This window comes from Giraffa tippelskirchi, chromosome 9, assembly GCF_054371585.1.
Source record: "Giraffa tippelskirchi isolate mGirTip1 chromosome 9, T2T-mGirTip1v1.2.pri, whole genome shotgun sequence".
Taxonomy (NCBI): Eukaryota; Metazoa; Chordata; class Mammalia; order Artiodactyla; family Giraffidae; genus Giraffa; species Giraffa tippelskirchi.
The window spans coordinates 108,759,801-108,777,570 of record NC_137283.1 but is presented as its reverse complement, the minus strand read 5'-3'; the positions used below and the strand labels follow the sequence as shown (position 1 = coordinate 108,777,570).

The following is a 17,770-nucleotide window of genomic DNA, read 5'->3' as shown; positions in this document are numbered from 1 at the left end:
ACCTACATCGAAAGGTGGTTGTGAAGATTAAATGATTTGAAGTGTGTAAAGTACTGAGAAAAATACTTGGCACTTAGTGAGTATGCACTAAAGGTTGGCAATTTTTGCTGCTATTGTTATTATCTATATGATCTTGTTCAGTTTAGTTAACCTACAATGCTAACTGTCTGGTCCAAATCATAGCTATCTCTGAACTGTACTGTTGTTAGTTTCCTAACTGGTCTCTCTGCTTTTTTTTTTTTTAAAAAAAAAGGAAAAGAGAAATTCTTATACTTGATCTTATCAAATCCATGCTATTTACCATGGTTTGTAAGACCCTGCATGATCTGGTCCTTCCTCTTCTTTCCAGCTTCACCTTATAACATACTGCACCTTGTAAACTTTCTCTTCCTTCCTTGAGAATGTGAAGCTTATTTCCGTTTTCTCTTTAAGGTTTTCCCAGAGCTCTTTCCTCTTCCTGGGCAGTTCTCCTAGGTCTTCCTTAGGACCACTCCTTTGGATATTAGGTGTCAGCTTATGTCACTTCCACAGGAAGGCTTTTCTTAATAATCTATAGGAGTCCTCAATCATTCCCTAGCATAGTGCTTCTCAGACTTCAGTGTGCATATGAAACACCTATATATTTTTGTTAAAAATGCAAATTTTGATTCAGAACCCTGGGGTGGTGCCTAAAATTCTGTACTTTTGTTGAGCTCCCTGGGGAAGTCAGAGGTCCTAGGATTATTTTCACCAGTTTTATTTTCACCAGTATACTGATCATTACATGATCCTTTGTTGCTTCTTCATCTAATTTTTTGTCTGTCTTCCCCTTGACTGGAGGGAAGTCTCCACAAGGAAAGATTTTTGTTTTTAAGTGTAGTTTCACCGATGATAAGAATAGTGTCTGAGCTACATAGTTGGTTCTCAAGAAACGTGAATGAATAAATCGATGAACAGATTCATCTATGGGTGTTTTTAGTTATTTGTATAATAGGTTAATTGTGCAGAGTAAAGCAAGTAATTATGTGAAGTTACTTAACCTAGCCCCTAGTACACTGTAGATGCTCAATAAATGTGAGCTGCTATTAATAGAGTTTTCTTTTAAACTCAAAATTTTGAGAATGCTTTTTAAAACAGAGATTCTTAACCAGTTTTTGTTCACTTTTTTGAAATTCTGAAGGAATCTGTAGTATATTTAGAGCTCTTACCTCAGGAAAAATGCACAAACATACACACACATACTTTTAATTTCAGAAAGCTCTCAGACCCACCCCCACCATTGACTGCCAGCCTGTCATGACCCTAAGTCAAGATGTTATTTAAAAAAATACAAAAAAACAACCCATGTGTATATAACAATTCTTGTTAGGGCTGTTCGCGACAATTTGCCTTTTTCTAATTTCTTAACAGTTGTACTGCCTCTTCTTTCGCATTAGGAGTTATTATGTACCATTAGGAAGAGCACGAGTGCATGTGTGCTCAGTCGCTCACTTGTGTCCTACTCTTTGTGACCCCATGGACTGTAGCCTGCCAGGCTTCTCTGTTCATGGGATTTTCCAGGCAAGAATACTAGAATGGGTTGCCATGCCCTCCTCCAGGGGATCTTCTGGACCCAGGGATTGAACCCGTGCCTCTTGCTTCTCCTGCATTGATGGATTCTTTACCACGGAGCCACCTGGGAAGCCCCTAAAGAGCGTAATTGTGGTTTATATTATTAATGAAATGAGATTATTTAAGTGGAACATTAAATAACATTATTTAATAACATTTAATAACATTATTTAATTAAATAACATTATTTGTTAGGAGAAGGCAATGGCAACCCACTCCAGTACTCTTGCCTGGAAAATCCCATGGACAGAGGAGCCTGATAGGCTGCAGTCCGTGGGGTCGCCAAGAGTTGGACACGACTGAGCAACTTCACTTTCATTTTTCACTTTCATGCATTGGAGAAGGAACTGGCAACCCACTCCAGTGTTCTTGCCTGGAGAATCCCAGAGACAGCAGAGCCTGGTGGGCTGCCGTTGGTGGGGTCGCAGAGTTGGACACAACTGAAGTGACTTAGCAGCAGCAGCAGCAGCAGCATTTATGTTAGCATAGACTTTAAGAATGCAGAACTTAAGAATTTTTTTGTTCTAAATCTCTGTTTTAAGATGAAAACTTAAATATTGGGGGAACTCCTTTTCCTGCCAGTAGTGCCCCCACAACAAACAGACGTGATTTGTGTTCTTAAAACTTGCCGGACTTCTGTAAGAAGTGTGCCAACCATTAAACCCACAAAGTGACACAGGACAAGAAGGGCAAGGATTCTCTGAATGCTCAGGGAAAGTGGTCTTATGACAGGAAGCAGAGAGGCTATGATGGGCAGACTGAGCTGCTTTTCTGGAAAAAAGGCTAAAATTACAAAAGGTGATTGTGCTGAGGCTTGAATTCATTGAGCTTAGAAAGTGCTGCAGATTTAAAGAGTGCTGACTGTTAAGGCCTGCAAGCATTTTGAACTGGGAGGAGATACAAGGGCTAAGTGATCCAGGCCTGAGCGTCATCTTTTATTTTTTTATGAAGACAGTAAAATCTTGAGCTTATGTTCATTTAAAAAAAAAGTTGGTGGAGAGGTAGCTGAAGTAATAACAAATAAACCTGTTAAAGCCTGGGGAAACTAATTTTTTTTCCTTAGGGAGAAAAATAGATGTAATTGTTAGAATACTTCTAGAAAATTATAATAGATTATTCAGGTGCTAAAATATCATGATACTGACTAAATCTTATAGCAGGTGGGCTATGAAGTATAGTAGAATCTTCCTAAAACTTAGTTTTAGGAGAAAGTAGTGAAATAAGGTAGAAAATTGAGGTATTAAAACAGTTTAGATTTTTTTTTCTTGCCTCTAAAATCTTCCATTTATGTTTGTGGATTAGTGTGTGGATCTTCAGAATGGCATTTTCCCACTGTCCATTTGGAGTACAATAAGGCAAATTAATACAAATCAAAATAATATGGCAGCAGCATCACATAATTTGTGTACACTGATGTAGTAACAGATTTAATTTAGTGCAGCTTTTGAGAAGTCTTTTGTGTTTCAATTTATACAGCTGCTATCCAGGCCTAAGCTGGCCAATCTTTCAGCCTTGAGCATCTTGCCTGACTGATTCTCTTTCTTTTTAAAGACTTTATTATTTTTTTTAGAGCAGTTTTAGGTTCACAGTAAAATTCAGAGAAAGGTACAGAGATTTGCCAAATACCCCCTGCCTGCCCCTCAACATGTCCCCATTATCACTGTCCCATCCAGAAGGTACATTTGTTACAGTTGATGAACCTCCACTTATACAGCATCATCATCCGAAGTCCATAGTTTACAGTAGGGTTCACTCTTGGTGTGGTACAGTCTACGAATATGGACAAATGTATAATGACATGTATCCATCAGTATAGTATATTTTAAGGTATTTTCACTACCCTAAAAATCCTCTGTGTTCTGCCTATTCACACCTTCTTCCTATCTACTTGCTTCCTTTTTCTACTACTGATCTTTTTACTATCTTCATAGTTTTGCCTTTTCTAGAATGTCGCTGTCGTATAATTAGGATATAGGACCTTACAGTATATAGCTTTTTCAAATTGATCTTTCACTTAGTTATGTGCTTTTACTTTTTTTTTTTTAATGTGTTTTCATGGCCTGATAGAACTCATTTCTTTTTAGTGCATTTCTTTTTAGTGCTGAGTAATATTCCATTTTTAGGGTGTGCCAATTTATTTATCCATTCTCCTTCTGAAGGACATCTTGGTTGCTTCCAAGTTATGGCAGTTATGAATAAAGATGTTATAAATATATATGTGTAGGTTTTTTGTGGACATAAGTTTCCAGCTTCTGTGGATAAATACCAAGGAGCATAATTTTTGGATTGTATGATAAGAGTATGTTTAGTTTTGTAACAAACCACCAAATTGTCTTTTAAGCATACCGCTTTGTATGCTCATCAAGAAAGAGAGGTCCTATTGCTCCACATCCTGACCAGCGTTTGTCAGTGTTCTGGATTTTGGCCATACTAATAGGCGTGTAGTGGTGTCTCATTGTTCTTTTAATTTGCATTTCTGTGATGGCATATGATGTGGAGATGTTTTCATATGCTTCTTTGTCATACGTGTATCTTCTTTGGTGAGGTTTCTGTTAAAGTTTTTAGCCCAGTTTTTAATCAGATTGTTTTGATTGTGAGTTTTTGAGTTCTTTGTGTATTTTGGAAAATAGTCTTTTATAAAATGGATCTTTGGCAAATATTTTCTCCCAGTCTGTGGCTTGTCTTATGAGACCATAACATTGTCTTTTGCAGAACTGAAGTTTTTAATTAAGCCTGGCTTATCAATGATTTCTCTCATGAATTGTACCTTTGGTATTGTATCTAAAAAGTTAAAACAGAACCCAAGATCATCTAGGTTTTGCCTGTATTTCTCGCATGATATCTTCTAAGAGTTTTATAGTTTGTTTTTTTACATTTAGTCCTATGATGCATTTTTTAAAAAATATTTATCTATTTTGCTGCACCTGGTCTAAGTTGCAGCATATGAACTCTTGATTGTAGCATGTGGTATCTAGTTCCCTGACTAGGGATCGAACCTGGGCCCCCTGCATTGGGAGTGCAGAGTCTTAGTCACTGGACCACCAAGGAAGTCCCCCTATGATGCAATTTGAGTTAATTTTTGGGAGGTGTAAGGTCTGTGTCTAGATTCACTTTTTTGCATGTGGATGTGTTTTCCCAGCATCATTTATTGAAAAGATTATCTTTGCTCCACTGTATTACCTTTACTCCTCTGTCAAAATTAGTTGGCTATATTTATGTGGCAATATTTCTGGACTCTCAGTTTTGTTTTATTGATCTGTTTGTCTATTCTTTTGGCAATATGGTGCTATCATGATTATTGTAGCTTTATATAGGGCTTGAAGTTGGGTAGTGTCAGTCCTCCAATATTGTTCTTCTCCATTGGTATTGTGTTGGTTATTTTGGGTCCCTCTTGCTTCTTCATTTAAACTTTAGAATTATTTTGTCAGTATCCACAAAATAACTTGCCAGAATTTTAGTTGAGGTTCCGTTGAATCTGTAGATCAAGTTGGGAAGAACTGACATATTGACAATATTTAGTCTGTCCGTGAGCATAGAATATTTCTCCATTTTTAAGTTCTTTGATTTTGTTCATCAGCGTTCTGTCATTTTCTGCATATAGACCTTTTACATATTTTGTTAGATTTACACCTTAGTATTTCATTTTTGGGAGTGCTAATGTAAGCGGTATTTTAAAAAAAATTTATTAATTCAGCTGTGCTGGTCTTAGTTGTGGCACACAAGATCTTTGATGTTACACTGAGGCATATGGGAATCTTTAGTTGTGGCCTGGGGCATCTAGTTCCATGACCAGGGATTGAACCTGGGCTCCCTGTATTGGGAGTGGACAATCTTAGCCACTGGACCACCAGGGAAGTCCTTAAATGCTATTGTTTTTAATTTTAGATTCCACTGTTCACTGCAGGCATATATGAAAGTGATTGACTTTTGTATATTAACCTTGTATCTTATAACCTTGCTAGAATTGCTTGTTAGTCCTAGGAGTCTTATTTTGTTGTTTCTTTTGTATTTTCTATATAGACAGTTATGTCATTTGGGAACAGAACATCTTATTTCTTCCTTTTCAATATGCATACCTTTTATTTCCTCTTCTTGTCTTATGGCATTATTTAATACTGTGTTGATATGGAGAGAAGAGAGGAGACATCCTTTCCTTGTTCTTGATCTTAGTGGGAAACTTCTAGGCTATTACTGTTAAGTATATTTTTAGCTGTAGTGTTTTTGTAGATATTCTTTATCAAGATAAGGAAGTTCCCTCTATTCTTAGTTTACTGAGAGTTTTTGTCAAATGCTTTTTCTGTGTTCATTGATTCCTTGAACCTCAGAATGAGAACACCATCTGTGTTGGGGATCCCTTTAAGACTACCCTCTGGTGATTTACTTAAAGACTTAGAGGACTCAGCATATAGTTGTACTCAAGGCTACCATTTATTATAGTGAAAGGATACAAAGCACAATCAGCAAAGGGAAAAGTCATGTGGGGAAAACTTTGGGAAAAAATTAGAACCTTATAAGCATCGTCTCTCAGTGGAGTCAAACAGAACATGCTTAATACCTCCAGCAACTTTGACAACAGGTGTGGGAAATGTTGTCTATTAGGAAGATTCATCAGAGACTCAAGGCCTAGGGCCGAGTTGAAGTTATGGACACACCCTCTACCTGTCCATGCGTGCATGCTTAGTTGCTTCAGTCGTGTCTGACTCTGCAGCCCTATAGACTGTAGCCCGCCAGGCTCCTCTTTCCATGGGCAAGAATACTGGAGTGGGTTGCCATGGTCTCCTTCAGGGGATCTTCCCTACCCAGGGATCAAACCTGCATCTCTTATGCCGCTTGCATTGGCAGGTGGGTTCTTTACCACTAGTGCCACCTGGGAAGCCCACCCTCTGCCTAGCCTGTGCCAAAATTCCAGACTTGTAGAAGGAAACTAGGTGTTCAGCATAAACCATATTGCTTGTATATAATACAAACATTTAGGCACAGCAAGTCACTCTTACTATTTCTGGGATTGATGGGAACCCCCTGGGAATTCAAGTTCCCTGTCAAGGTCCCACTTTTGCAAGCAGGCGTTTCTAAGCTCCGCAGTCTGAGGCCTGCTGTGTTAAGTCTCTTCTGTGCACTGTTCTTACTTACTGTGATCCTATAAGGTGGGGAAGAGGCCTTAGGGGCTACTTTGGAAATGAAGGGATATGGGTATGAGAATGAGGGAGATGTGGAGAGGATTGGACTTTGTTACCCCTTCTTCTTTTCTCTTAAGTAAATTTAGGATCCAATGGAAGGTTTTGTATATAAATAGGGTGCTGCTGTTAAAATTACATTTGAAAACCACTCCTTTAAACAATGAGATGAATTTTAAGCCAAATATTGATAAAATCACATTTGGATTTTAGCAGGTTCATTTCTGTTGTTGATGGAAGATATTTTTTTAAGAGACTGTGGTCAAGATAAATTTGAGGCTGGAGATGATGGGAGGCAGGGAGACCAAGCCAGAGATAATTAAGAGCCTCGGCTGGAGTGGTTATATGAAGGAGGAGGATGGAATGGATTAGAGAGGCTTTAGGATATAAAATTGGGAAGAGAGCTTCTCTGATGGCTCAGACGTTAAAGTGTCTGCCTGCAATGTGAGAGACTTGAGTTTGATCCCTGGGTTGGGAAGATCCCCTGGAGAAGGAAATGGTAACCCACTCTAATATTCTTGCCTGGAAAAATCCCATAGACAGAGGAGCCCAGTGGGCTACAGTCCATGGAGTTCTAAAGAGTCAGACGTGACTGAGCAACTAACACATACACACAAAATTGGGTAGCATTGGTGATTGATTGGCTGAGGACCTGGTTGAGGTCTGGGAAAGGGGTTTGGGGATGGACAAGGAAATTAGCATAATCTCAGGTATTTTACTTGGTTGATTCCAGGGAGTGGAAAAGAGCATTTTCCCTGGTTGTGAGAGTCTCAAATCCTCCAACACTACTGCTGCTGCTGCTGCTGCTAAGTCGCTTCAGTCCTGTCCGACTCTGTGCGACCCCACAGACAACAGCCCACCAGGCTCCTCCGTCCCTGGGATTCTCCAGGCAAGAACACTGGAGTGGGTTGCCATTTCCTTCTCCAACGCATGCATGCGTGCTAAGTTGCTTCAGTCGTGTCCGACTCTATGCAACCCTATGGACAGCAGCCCACCAGGCTCCTCAGGCCCCAGGATTCTCTAGGCAAGAATACTGGAGTGGGTTGCCATTTTCTTCTCCACCAAGACTACTGAGTATCCATCAATTCCAATTCCGACACTATCTACCTGAAGGTAATAGCATCAGCTCCCACGTGTTAAAGGGCCAATCCCATAAAAATGGCGCCACTTCAGAGGCCAGCTGCAACTGTGCTGCCCTGCTTCCCACCCTTCTGCATGGCTGAATTCAAATTCAGGGAGTTGATAATTAGCTAAGTTTGATAATTTACTAGTAATGGTCACAGAACTCAGAAACAAACACTTTAAATATGTTTATCAGTTTATTATAAAGGGTACATACAACTCAGGAACAGGCAAATGGAAGGGATGCACAGGGAAAGGGATGGGGCTTCCATGCCCTCTCTGGGTACGTCACCTTCCTTTGATGTGTTCACCATCCTGGGTGCTCTCCAAATCTTATTGTTCAAGAGTGTTTATAATCTCCAGCCTCCCTTGCCGTCATAGGTTGGTAGATGGGACTGAAAGTTCCAACTTTCTAAACACTTGGTCTTTATGGGAACCAGCCCTGTCCTGAGACTATTTTCAGGACCTTCCCTGAGCTCATTAGCATATGTGTGATGGAAAGAGGCTCATTATGAAAAACAAAAGATGCTCTATCACTTAGGAAATTCCAAGGGTTTTATGAGCTCTGTGCCAGGGACTGTGGACCAACTGCAAGTATGTTTCTTATATCACCCTGGTAAACATCTCAAATTGCTGGAAACCTCTGCAGAACTCTCAACCTGTGCTTTCGGTTTCAGCGTGAACCCAGATCTGTCCTTGGTCCTATGAGGCCTAGGATCTCAGGAGACCCTTAGTTTGGTTCTCTATTGCAGGCTGTAAGCCCCATGTATTAGTTAGGGTACAATTTAGGCCTCTGTAACAAAGAGACCCCAAAATACACTGCTTGAAAAGCAAGATAGACGTTTATTTTACATAAAAATCCAGGCAGGTGGTCCAGAGCTGGTTTGGCAGCTCAGCATTGTTGGGGAACTTTGCTCTGCTTTGCTCAGCATTCTGTGTGCCTCTCCTTGCCAGGTTGGCTCTTCCAGCTGCAGCCATGGCACTTTCTTTCCAGACAGAGGGAGGGGAGGGAAAGAGAGGAGGGGAATTTGCCCTTTCCCTTTAAGTGCTCCAGAGCAGAGCACACACATTTCAGCTTACATCCCATTGGTCACGTGGCCATCCTAGCTGCCAGAGAGACCAGAGTATGGAATATTTTACTGGGCTGACTTGTACCCAACTAAAACCCCTATTTAAAAAGGGAGAACAGTTATTGGGGGATAGCCCAGCCCTATCCTCAACAGTCACAGTATATTTAAGGACTTTTTTTTTCCTTTCTTAGAAAAAGATGACAATAATGTTGTGACTTAATTTTTTTCCTAAATTAAGTAATTTTCATATTATTGAAACAAAGGAAACAGGGTATTCAATGAAACAAGAGAAACTCTGGCAAAATACCCTTGCAAAATCTTTGTCTAAAAATGTACCAGCTTGAACCTGCCCCAAATAAGGAATGGAGTTACAACTGGACCTTACCACAAATAATCAGTTTTCTTCCTAGAGAAGCTAAGAAAAGGATTAACACACCTCCCTGCTTTGAAACACTCTTCTTGTCTCTCAGCTCTTTGTGTTCAACCTAAAGGTAATGGAAAAAGAGAAGGAATCTTGTAAGCAGAGAACTGAATTCAACATGGTAACATCTGCATGTTGTGTTGTTTTGGATAGGGAATAAAGAGGCAATAGAAAACCCTTTGTAACTAGTCTCTAAGTCTCTGCCTTGGTATTAAAGAACGAGATTTAGGCCTAATACAAAGAAAGGCACCACCTCTGCTGTGGGGAAGGATGCCATGAACTTTGGTGGCATTCAATGGAGTGGAGGTAAAGCTGGCACTCTAGAGGGGGTTAGGCTTCCTAGAGGGCTTCCCTGGTGATTCAGACAGTAAAGAATCCACCTGCAATGCGAGAGAGCTGGGTTTGATCCCTGGGTTGGGAAGATCTGAAGGAGGGCATGGCAACCCACTCCAGTATTCTTGCCTGGAAAATCCCATGGACAGAGGAGCCTACAGTCCCTGGGGTCACAAAGAGTAGAACATGGCTGAGTGACTAAACACACACACAAAGGCTTCCTAGAAGAGGGTTATAGTGATAAGTTATGAGTTTGGGGTTTATTAAATTGAGTCAATCATGTATATATTTATTGTACAAAATGTGTGTGTTTTTTAAAATATTATTTATTTATTTGGCTGCTCTGAGTTTTAGTTGTAGCATGTGAGATCTAGTTCCCTAACCAGGGATCCAACCAGGCCCCCTGGGTTGGGAACACAAAGTCTTAATCACTGGACCACCGGGGAAGTCCCCAAAATGTGTTTTATATTATGGTTTTCCTCAAAATGATTTTTACAACAGCTGCTCAAATATGTGCAGTTGTAATTGGTTAAAAGTTTTGAGAAACAGAATCGAGCACTATGAAATACCTTCATTTCAGAAAGTCTTAAATCTTATATATATATATATTTGTTTTTAGCCTATTCAGTTCAGCCCCCTGAGAGTGTGTCTCCAACTGCTGCTACAGAGGCTTATTCAAAAGCTTTAGCTGTTTGCCATGGACCATTGGACCACTATGACTTTCTGATCAAAGCTCGTGAGCTAAAGGATGATGAGCATCAAAGAAGAGTCATACAATGTCTGCAGAAACTGCACGAGGACCTTAAAGGATACCAGATAGAGGAAGAAGGTCTTTTTTCTAAGGTAAGATTTGTGTCATGTTAAAGATGGAACAGTTAAAAGTGTGAGCATTTTAAAAATGGAATGAATGCAGTTGGGTACAATCATGAAAGAGCTTGAAAATTTCACCAGTTCCTTTAAACAAGCTCTGTTGGATCCCCATTTCTGACCTCTTGATGTTCTATAGCTTTCTTTTACCTTCAAGGGGATTCAAATAGCTTCATACTGAGGTAGTAAAAAGAATACCTAAATACCAGTTACAGTGAAAACTTGTATGCAATTCAGAGCTTCCCCCTTGCTCTAGCTCAGGCCTGGCCTGGGATCAGTAGCAGAGAAGAGGGAGTGACTTGTTCTTTTTTCTCTCTCCTTCTCCTCTCTCTGCTAGCGTGGCTTCCCTAGAACGAGGGGTATAGAAGATTAGAGTGAAACAGCAGAGTCTTGAGTGACCAGTTAAGGGCCATTTGTGTGGTAGGTGCTGACATGCTAGCTCTCTGTGAGGAGCATTGTATGCGTTCTTCAGGACTCCCATGAGGACCTCCCCGTTGCTTCACTGTGACCGACCTCCTATGACTCGAAGGAACAAACATATCACAGCATGGCCTTGTGGTGCTGGGATGGCCTTGCCCTTGCACTTAGCCTTCTTCAGTGGAGTCCTTTCAGGACAGCTCTAGCCAGGTCACCTTTGTGGTATCTACTGAGACCATCCCAAGTATCACATCTTTCTCCAAACCCTACTGCATGGGCAGCTTCAGTCAGTCTCCTGCCCTTGGACTTCTGCAGATATAAGAAGCAAACACCAGTGTCTGTCCTGTGTACCCCTATACTCCTGGGGACACATACATGTCAGGTTCTTCCATGAACTCTTTCACATCCTGCTTGGGTAGCTGCCTGCAGATTTTCTCACTTGAGCATCCAGCTGGGGAGAGGATGCCCATTTTGCCTTAATTCTAAGCTGTTTGGATGTTTCTCTTGGGGTTCCCTTGCACTTGGCATGAGATTCATCCAGGGGAAATGCCACAGAATTCTTAACCCAGCTAACAACTTTCTACCTTGATTACTTTGGTTGTAGGGCTGTTTTTTTTGACTTTTTTCCCCCTCTTTTTAAGGAATTCCTGCATATATACAACTAGTGCCTCTCTTTAGTGTACAGGGGGACCTGTTTCTCTTATCCTCAGTTTTGAGTTTTTGCTGAAACTCTGAAACAACAGGGAGAACTCCCATTCCTTGTCCTGCTGTCGAAGCTCTGTTATCAGTGGTGTCATCCTCGAATTATGAGGGATATTAATAGTAATAAGAGTTAGAATATGGTTCAACCTAAGAAACTAGTTTTCCTTTAATTGGCTGACCAAACTACTTACCCCCTTAACACAAATATCTTATTATAAGGTCTTTATAAGAAAGGTACTGTATAACAATATGTTAGTAGTACTTTATTTATAAATTCTACTGAGAGTAGTTTTTACTTTTTAAAAAGCACTTGAGAATGTAACAAAATAGTTTTATTTTTATGTAAGGAAAAACACTGCATTGTATTAACATGTTTTGGTTAGAAACAATAAAGTATTATTTAGGCTTGAGAAAGAAATGGAGATGTAGAATAAGATTATAAAAGAAAATAGCAACAAAGAGTATCTCCATCACTCAGCCAGGCCTCACAGAGCCTGCACCAGCTTTTGGCACCTTTCTCAGGTGGCACAGTGGTAAAGAATCCACCTGCCAATGCAGGAGATGCAAGAGACATAGATGGGTTCAGTCCCTGAGTTGGAAGATTCCCTGGAGGAGGAAATGGCAACCCACTCCAATTTTCTTTCCTGGAGAATTCCATGGATAGAGGAGCCTGGCAGGCTACAGTCCATGGAGTTGCAAAGAGTCAGACATGACTGAGCAACTGAGCACAGTGGCTCTGAAAGCTTTGATGACTTGTAGGAAGTGGTCCCTGTTGATTCTCCAGTGCCCTGCCATTCATAAAGAGTGATCTGTTTGGTCTTTGCTCCTTTTCCCCATTCTCTTTCCCATCTGTTCATCCTACCAACTTCTTATTTCTTTTCCTATATCTGTGGTTTAAGTTCCCAAGGAAGAATCTGAGAGGCCACCCAAACACTTCATCCCTGTTTGGGCAGAACTTTCACACCAGTTTTCCAGGGGCTGCTAGTCAGCACAAAGATTGGCTCTCTGTATAAGGTGCCATCCAGTGCTCCTGTGAGCAGGGCCGTTTCCCTCAGAAGTGGACTGTGAGGCTGGGTGCCAGGGTCTGTTGGCTAGTCCAGCACAATGGTTATGGGAAATAATGATGAATTATCCCTTTTGATGGCCAACCTTTTCTCTTTCTCTTGTGTTCCCAAAAGTTTATGGGTAAATCAAGAAGTAAGAAGTTTGGAAAACATAGATTGCTTAAGTACTGCATACTTAATTATAGTTTGTATTATAGGAAGTCTTCCAAATAAAATAACAACTTTGTTATGTGTCATAGCCAGGAAACAAGATGTTTTAGTTATCAGATTTTTGTTGTTATCTGAAAGTTAAAATTTCTCTCATGACTTTTGTATCTTATTCCACCTTTGATACATGAATTGGCTATGCTGGATCTGCCTCTAAATAGACAGCTATTTAGCAGTAAGTAAATGCAATACTTTACTATCTAGAGGCCCTTGTTTTATTGTGTAATTCTTATGCAAGGAGGAAATTTGACAAGTCAGGCAGTTTCTCATATGTCTAGTGAAAGCTTATATTTGTTAATCCCAATGCCTATGTGAATGAATATTTACTTGATTGATCAACATCTTTTTATGGTAGTATTTGTCCTGTCGTTTCTTAAGCCCACAAAATATTTAGCATTGCAGAAGACCCAAATATCAAATGTAGTCTGAATAAAACATGTAAAACTTCAGTTTTGAAGACTATAAAGATGCCACAGACTATTTCTTCTAAAAATACTCACATGCCAATTATCAGAGAAGGAAAATTTGGACTGTTAGATTTTCCAGCAATAGAACTTTGTTAGTAGTGTAGAATCCGCCCCCCACCTTTTTTAAAATAATTTTATTTATGTCTGTGCTGGATCTTTGTTGCTGTGTAGGCTATTCTCTAGTTACTGTGAGATGGGGCTCCTCTCTAGTTGTGGTGTGTAGGCTTCTCATTGTGATGGCTTCTCTTGTTGCAGAGCACAGGCTCTCGGGCGTGTGGGCTCTAGGAGTTACGGCATGTGGGCTCAGGGCTCAGTAGTTGCAGTTCCTGGGCTCTAGTACATAGGCTAAATAGTTGTGGTGTACGGTCTTAGTTGCCCTGCAGCATGTGGGATCTTTCTGGACTGGGATCAAACCCGTGTCTCCTGCACTGGCAATCTGATTCTTTACCACTGAGCCACTAGGGAAGCCCAGTATGTAGAATTTTTGATTTTCATAAATAGGGTTTATAATTTCATGGACATTTGATTCTTCCCCCAGCTTTATTGAGATATTATTGACAGATAACATACCTAAGTTTAAAGTGTGCAGTGTGATGATTCATACCTGTATACATTGCTAAATGATTCCATAATAAAGTTAGTTAACCCCTATGTCTCCTGACATAATTACTGTTTCTCTTTGTGGTGAAAACGTTTAAGATCTACTCTCTGACAACTTTCAATTATTAATATACTACTGTATTATTAATTATAGTCACCATGCTGTACATTAGATCTTATAGTTGGGGGTTTGTACCCTTTGACCAGTATTTCACCGTTTACCCTGCCCCATAGCTCTTGATAACCACCATCCTATGAGTTAGGCTCTTGTAAAATTCTGCCTGTAAGTGAGAACATACAGGATTGTCTTTGTCTGACTTATTTCAGTTAGCATATATGTGGATTTGATTTTGTTTTTGGTACAGATGTTTAAATATTCTCTTTGGTGGACTTAAAAAAATTGTACTCCTAAGAAACGTTCTGTAAGGGTAAGCCATAATGTTAGAATAAAATGTACCTTCTTCACAAAATGCTGGAATTATTTATCAGTGAGGAGAATTGGTGGCAGACTATTAGGCTGCTCTCACCTACCTATGTAACAATGTTTTCTCTACTAAAAATCTGAAAAAGTTATGAGCAGATGACCATGCTATATGAGCAACAAACTAGGAAGAATGAGCATTTATGAACACTTTACTTTTGTTATCAAATAAAACTTAGAACCAGGTTAATCTGACACATTTAATGTATGCATAATTGTTATTGTGCTGTGAGGTAATTAGGCATAAATGGTAAGTAGTTCATGTAAATCACTATAATTAGTATTACTTTTACACAGCTAAATCAAGCATTTCTAGAGTCATGGAGGGAAAGAATTAAAGAGTGTGGAGCTGCTCTGAAAATCTCTGTTTCCATTAATCAGGGGTATATAGGCAGCCAGGTTTTTTATCTCTGGGGAGGAGACACCATAGCCAAAGAGACCTGGGAACTGGGAAGGGGAGCAGGGGACAAAATTCCTTTTCCTTTTCTCCTGCTCTCCACAAAATAATTTTGTTTTTCCCTAATGAGAAATTATTATTCCTTTTACAACCTATTATGATCTTTTATTTGAATACTTCTCCTCACTCTCCCAAGAACAATGCATGTAGCAGGTAGAAATGACCTGCGCTGCCATGAATTCAGCTGGTGTAAGGTCTTGGTGCTTTCTGTGATCTGGCTTCTAGCAGCTGGCAGCCGTGAGCTAGATGCCTGGAATGCTGTGCTGTGGACTTTTCTCTCAGGAGATGCAGGAGACCTATTGTCTAGATCCCTTCAGTCATTTATCCAAGACTAGCCAGTTTGCTGGTTTTCCCTCAGTTTCTCCCTTCTCTCCCCCAGCTAAGGAAGTGAGCTCTTACTCTCTTTGTTCCTCTTCTTAAAACTGGCATTTCCTATAGGTGAAGTAGGTTGAGCAGTGTGATTTAGGTAAAGCTTCCCTGTTCTCTGGTAATTTAGCCTTTGGAACATAATAAGCAGCATTAACTTTGGAATAGATATCTGTCGCTACAGCTTTATTAAAGACCAGAAATATTTTTAAATGTATATATTTTTTGTATCAAATTTTTATGAAAGCCAAAGCAAAAGATTATGTCCTAACCCAGTGACAGCTTTATCTGTAAAGAAGCAAGATTGGGAGTCAAACTGCATTGTTTTTTGGGAACTTAACACATGCCAAAGACTCATTTATGTCTGAAATTTGAGAAAGAGTGTAATGGGCATGCTTCCATCTCCAGAATAATTAACAAATGTATTCGATTACATTTTAAATTTTGTCATGGTTCCAGAGGTAAAATTATGCTGTCAGTGTAGATGAGAATGTCTGTTTTTGGTTTTTTTCTTCCAGTTTTATTGAGATATATTTGTTATATAGCACTATATAACTAAGGTGTAGAGCATAGTGATTTGACTTACATGCGTGTGTGGGTGCTAATTTGCTTCAGTTGTGTCTGACTCTTTGCGACCCTATGGACTGTAACCTGCCAGGCTCCTCTGTCAGTGGGATACTCCAGACAAGGATACTGGAGTGGGTTGCCATTTCCTCCTCCAGGGGATCTTCCCAACCTAGGACTCAAACCTGCATCTCTTATGTCTCCTGCATTGGCAAGTGGGTTCTTTGCTGCTAGCACCACCTACTTGACTTACATGCATGGTGGAATGGTTACCTTTGAAGTCCAGTGAACATCCATCATCTCATGTAGATACAAAATAAAACAAAGAAAAAATATTTTTTGTATGTGATAAGAACTCTCAGGATTCACTCTCCTAACAATTTTCACATTTAACATGTATCAGTATTAGTTATATTAATCATGTTGTATGTTATATCCCTGTTACTTATGTTATAACTAGAAGTTTGTACTTTTGGACTGCCTTCATCCAGTTCTCCCCCACATCCCCTCACTAGGTGAGAATATCTTTTATAAATTCCTTAAAGTAAATTGAAAGAAAAGAGGAATAGCCCTAATGTCTAAGATAGGAATTTTATTGTCATTGTCAGCCAAAACTGACTACTTTGGTTATGGCAGCAGAATTATGTAGGCCATAAAGAGGCATTAGAGCCATAGGATCTATGTTGAGATTTTGGTCAGGTCTTTGAACCAGGGGCTGGTGAATATTTTCTGTAAAGGACCATGTAGGAAATCTTTTAGGTTTTAGGGGCCATATGATCTCTGTCACAACTCTTCAGTTCTGCCATGGTAGTCAAAGTAGCCACGGACAACACATAAATAAATGTATTCTGATAAATATTTATTTATAAAAACAGATGTCAGGCTGGATTTAGCCCACAGGCCATAATGTGCTGACCCCTGCTATAGATGGATGATTGCTTCCTGACTGGATTTGAGGGTGGTGAGAGACCATTAATAATATTCAGAGTTCTGAGATGGATGAAACTGGAGCCCATTATACAGAGTGAAGTAAGCCAGAAAGAAAAACAACAATACAGTATACTAATGCATATATATGGAATTTGAAAGATGGTAACGATAACCCTATATGCGAGACAGAATAAGAGACACAGATGCATAGAACAATTTTATGGACTCTGAGGGAGAAGGTGAGAGTGGGACGTTCTGGGAGAATAGCATTGAAACATGTATATTATCATATGTGAAACAGAACACCATTCCATGTTCGATGCATGAGACAAGGGCTCAGGGCCGGGGCAATGGGATGACCCAGAGGGATGGGATGGGGAGGGAGGTGGGTGGGGGGTCCAGGAAGGGGAACACATGTAAACCCATGGCTGATTCATGTCAATGTATGGCAGAAACTATTACAATATTGTAAAGTAATTAGCCCCCAACTAAAATAAATAAATTTATAAAAAAAAAATAATAATATTCAGAGTTCTACCAGAAATGTACTTAGTCTAGGTTTCCAGTCTAATTTTCTGTTACTTTCCTATATATGTATCTGCCTCTAGTCAACAGAACTATTCACTGATGACTTATTATATAGACAAACAGACAAGTGGAACAAAATAGAATACATGGAGACCTGATACACCATTGAGTTGGCACTGAAAATCAGTGGAAAAAGATGGTCTAGTCAGTAAACAGGGATGACACAATTGATTATCTTTGTGAAAAGTAAGATTAGATATCTACCTTTCTGAACATAGACAAATTCCACAGAATCAGTATCCTAAACCTAAAGTGAAACTTTAAAACTTCTTGAATAAAATATAGAGGATTATCTTTGTGACCGTGGGGAAAGGAAGACCTGCTTATATAAGATATGAAAACTTAAATTA

The 17,770-nt window shown here is 39.7% G+C and overlaps 1 protein-coding gene across 3 annotated transcripts in view; it reads left to right on the top strand.

Moving 5' to 3' along the window:
• The window catches only part of AFG1L (AFG1 like ATPase), a 195,696-nt gene that overhangs the window by 10,986 nt on the left and 166,940 nt on the right, over window positions 1-17,770 (top strand). For all 3 annotated transcript variants that reach the window (XM_081526814.1, XM_081526816.1, XM_081526815.1), the window contains exon 2: window positions 10,330-10,553. In XM_081526814.1, coding sequence (XP_081382940.1) covers window positions 10,330-10,553 — 224 coding nt within the window. The remainder of the gene's footprint in view (window positions 1-10,329; window positions 10,554-17,770) is intronic.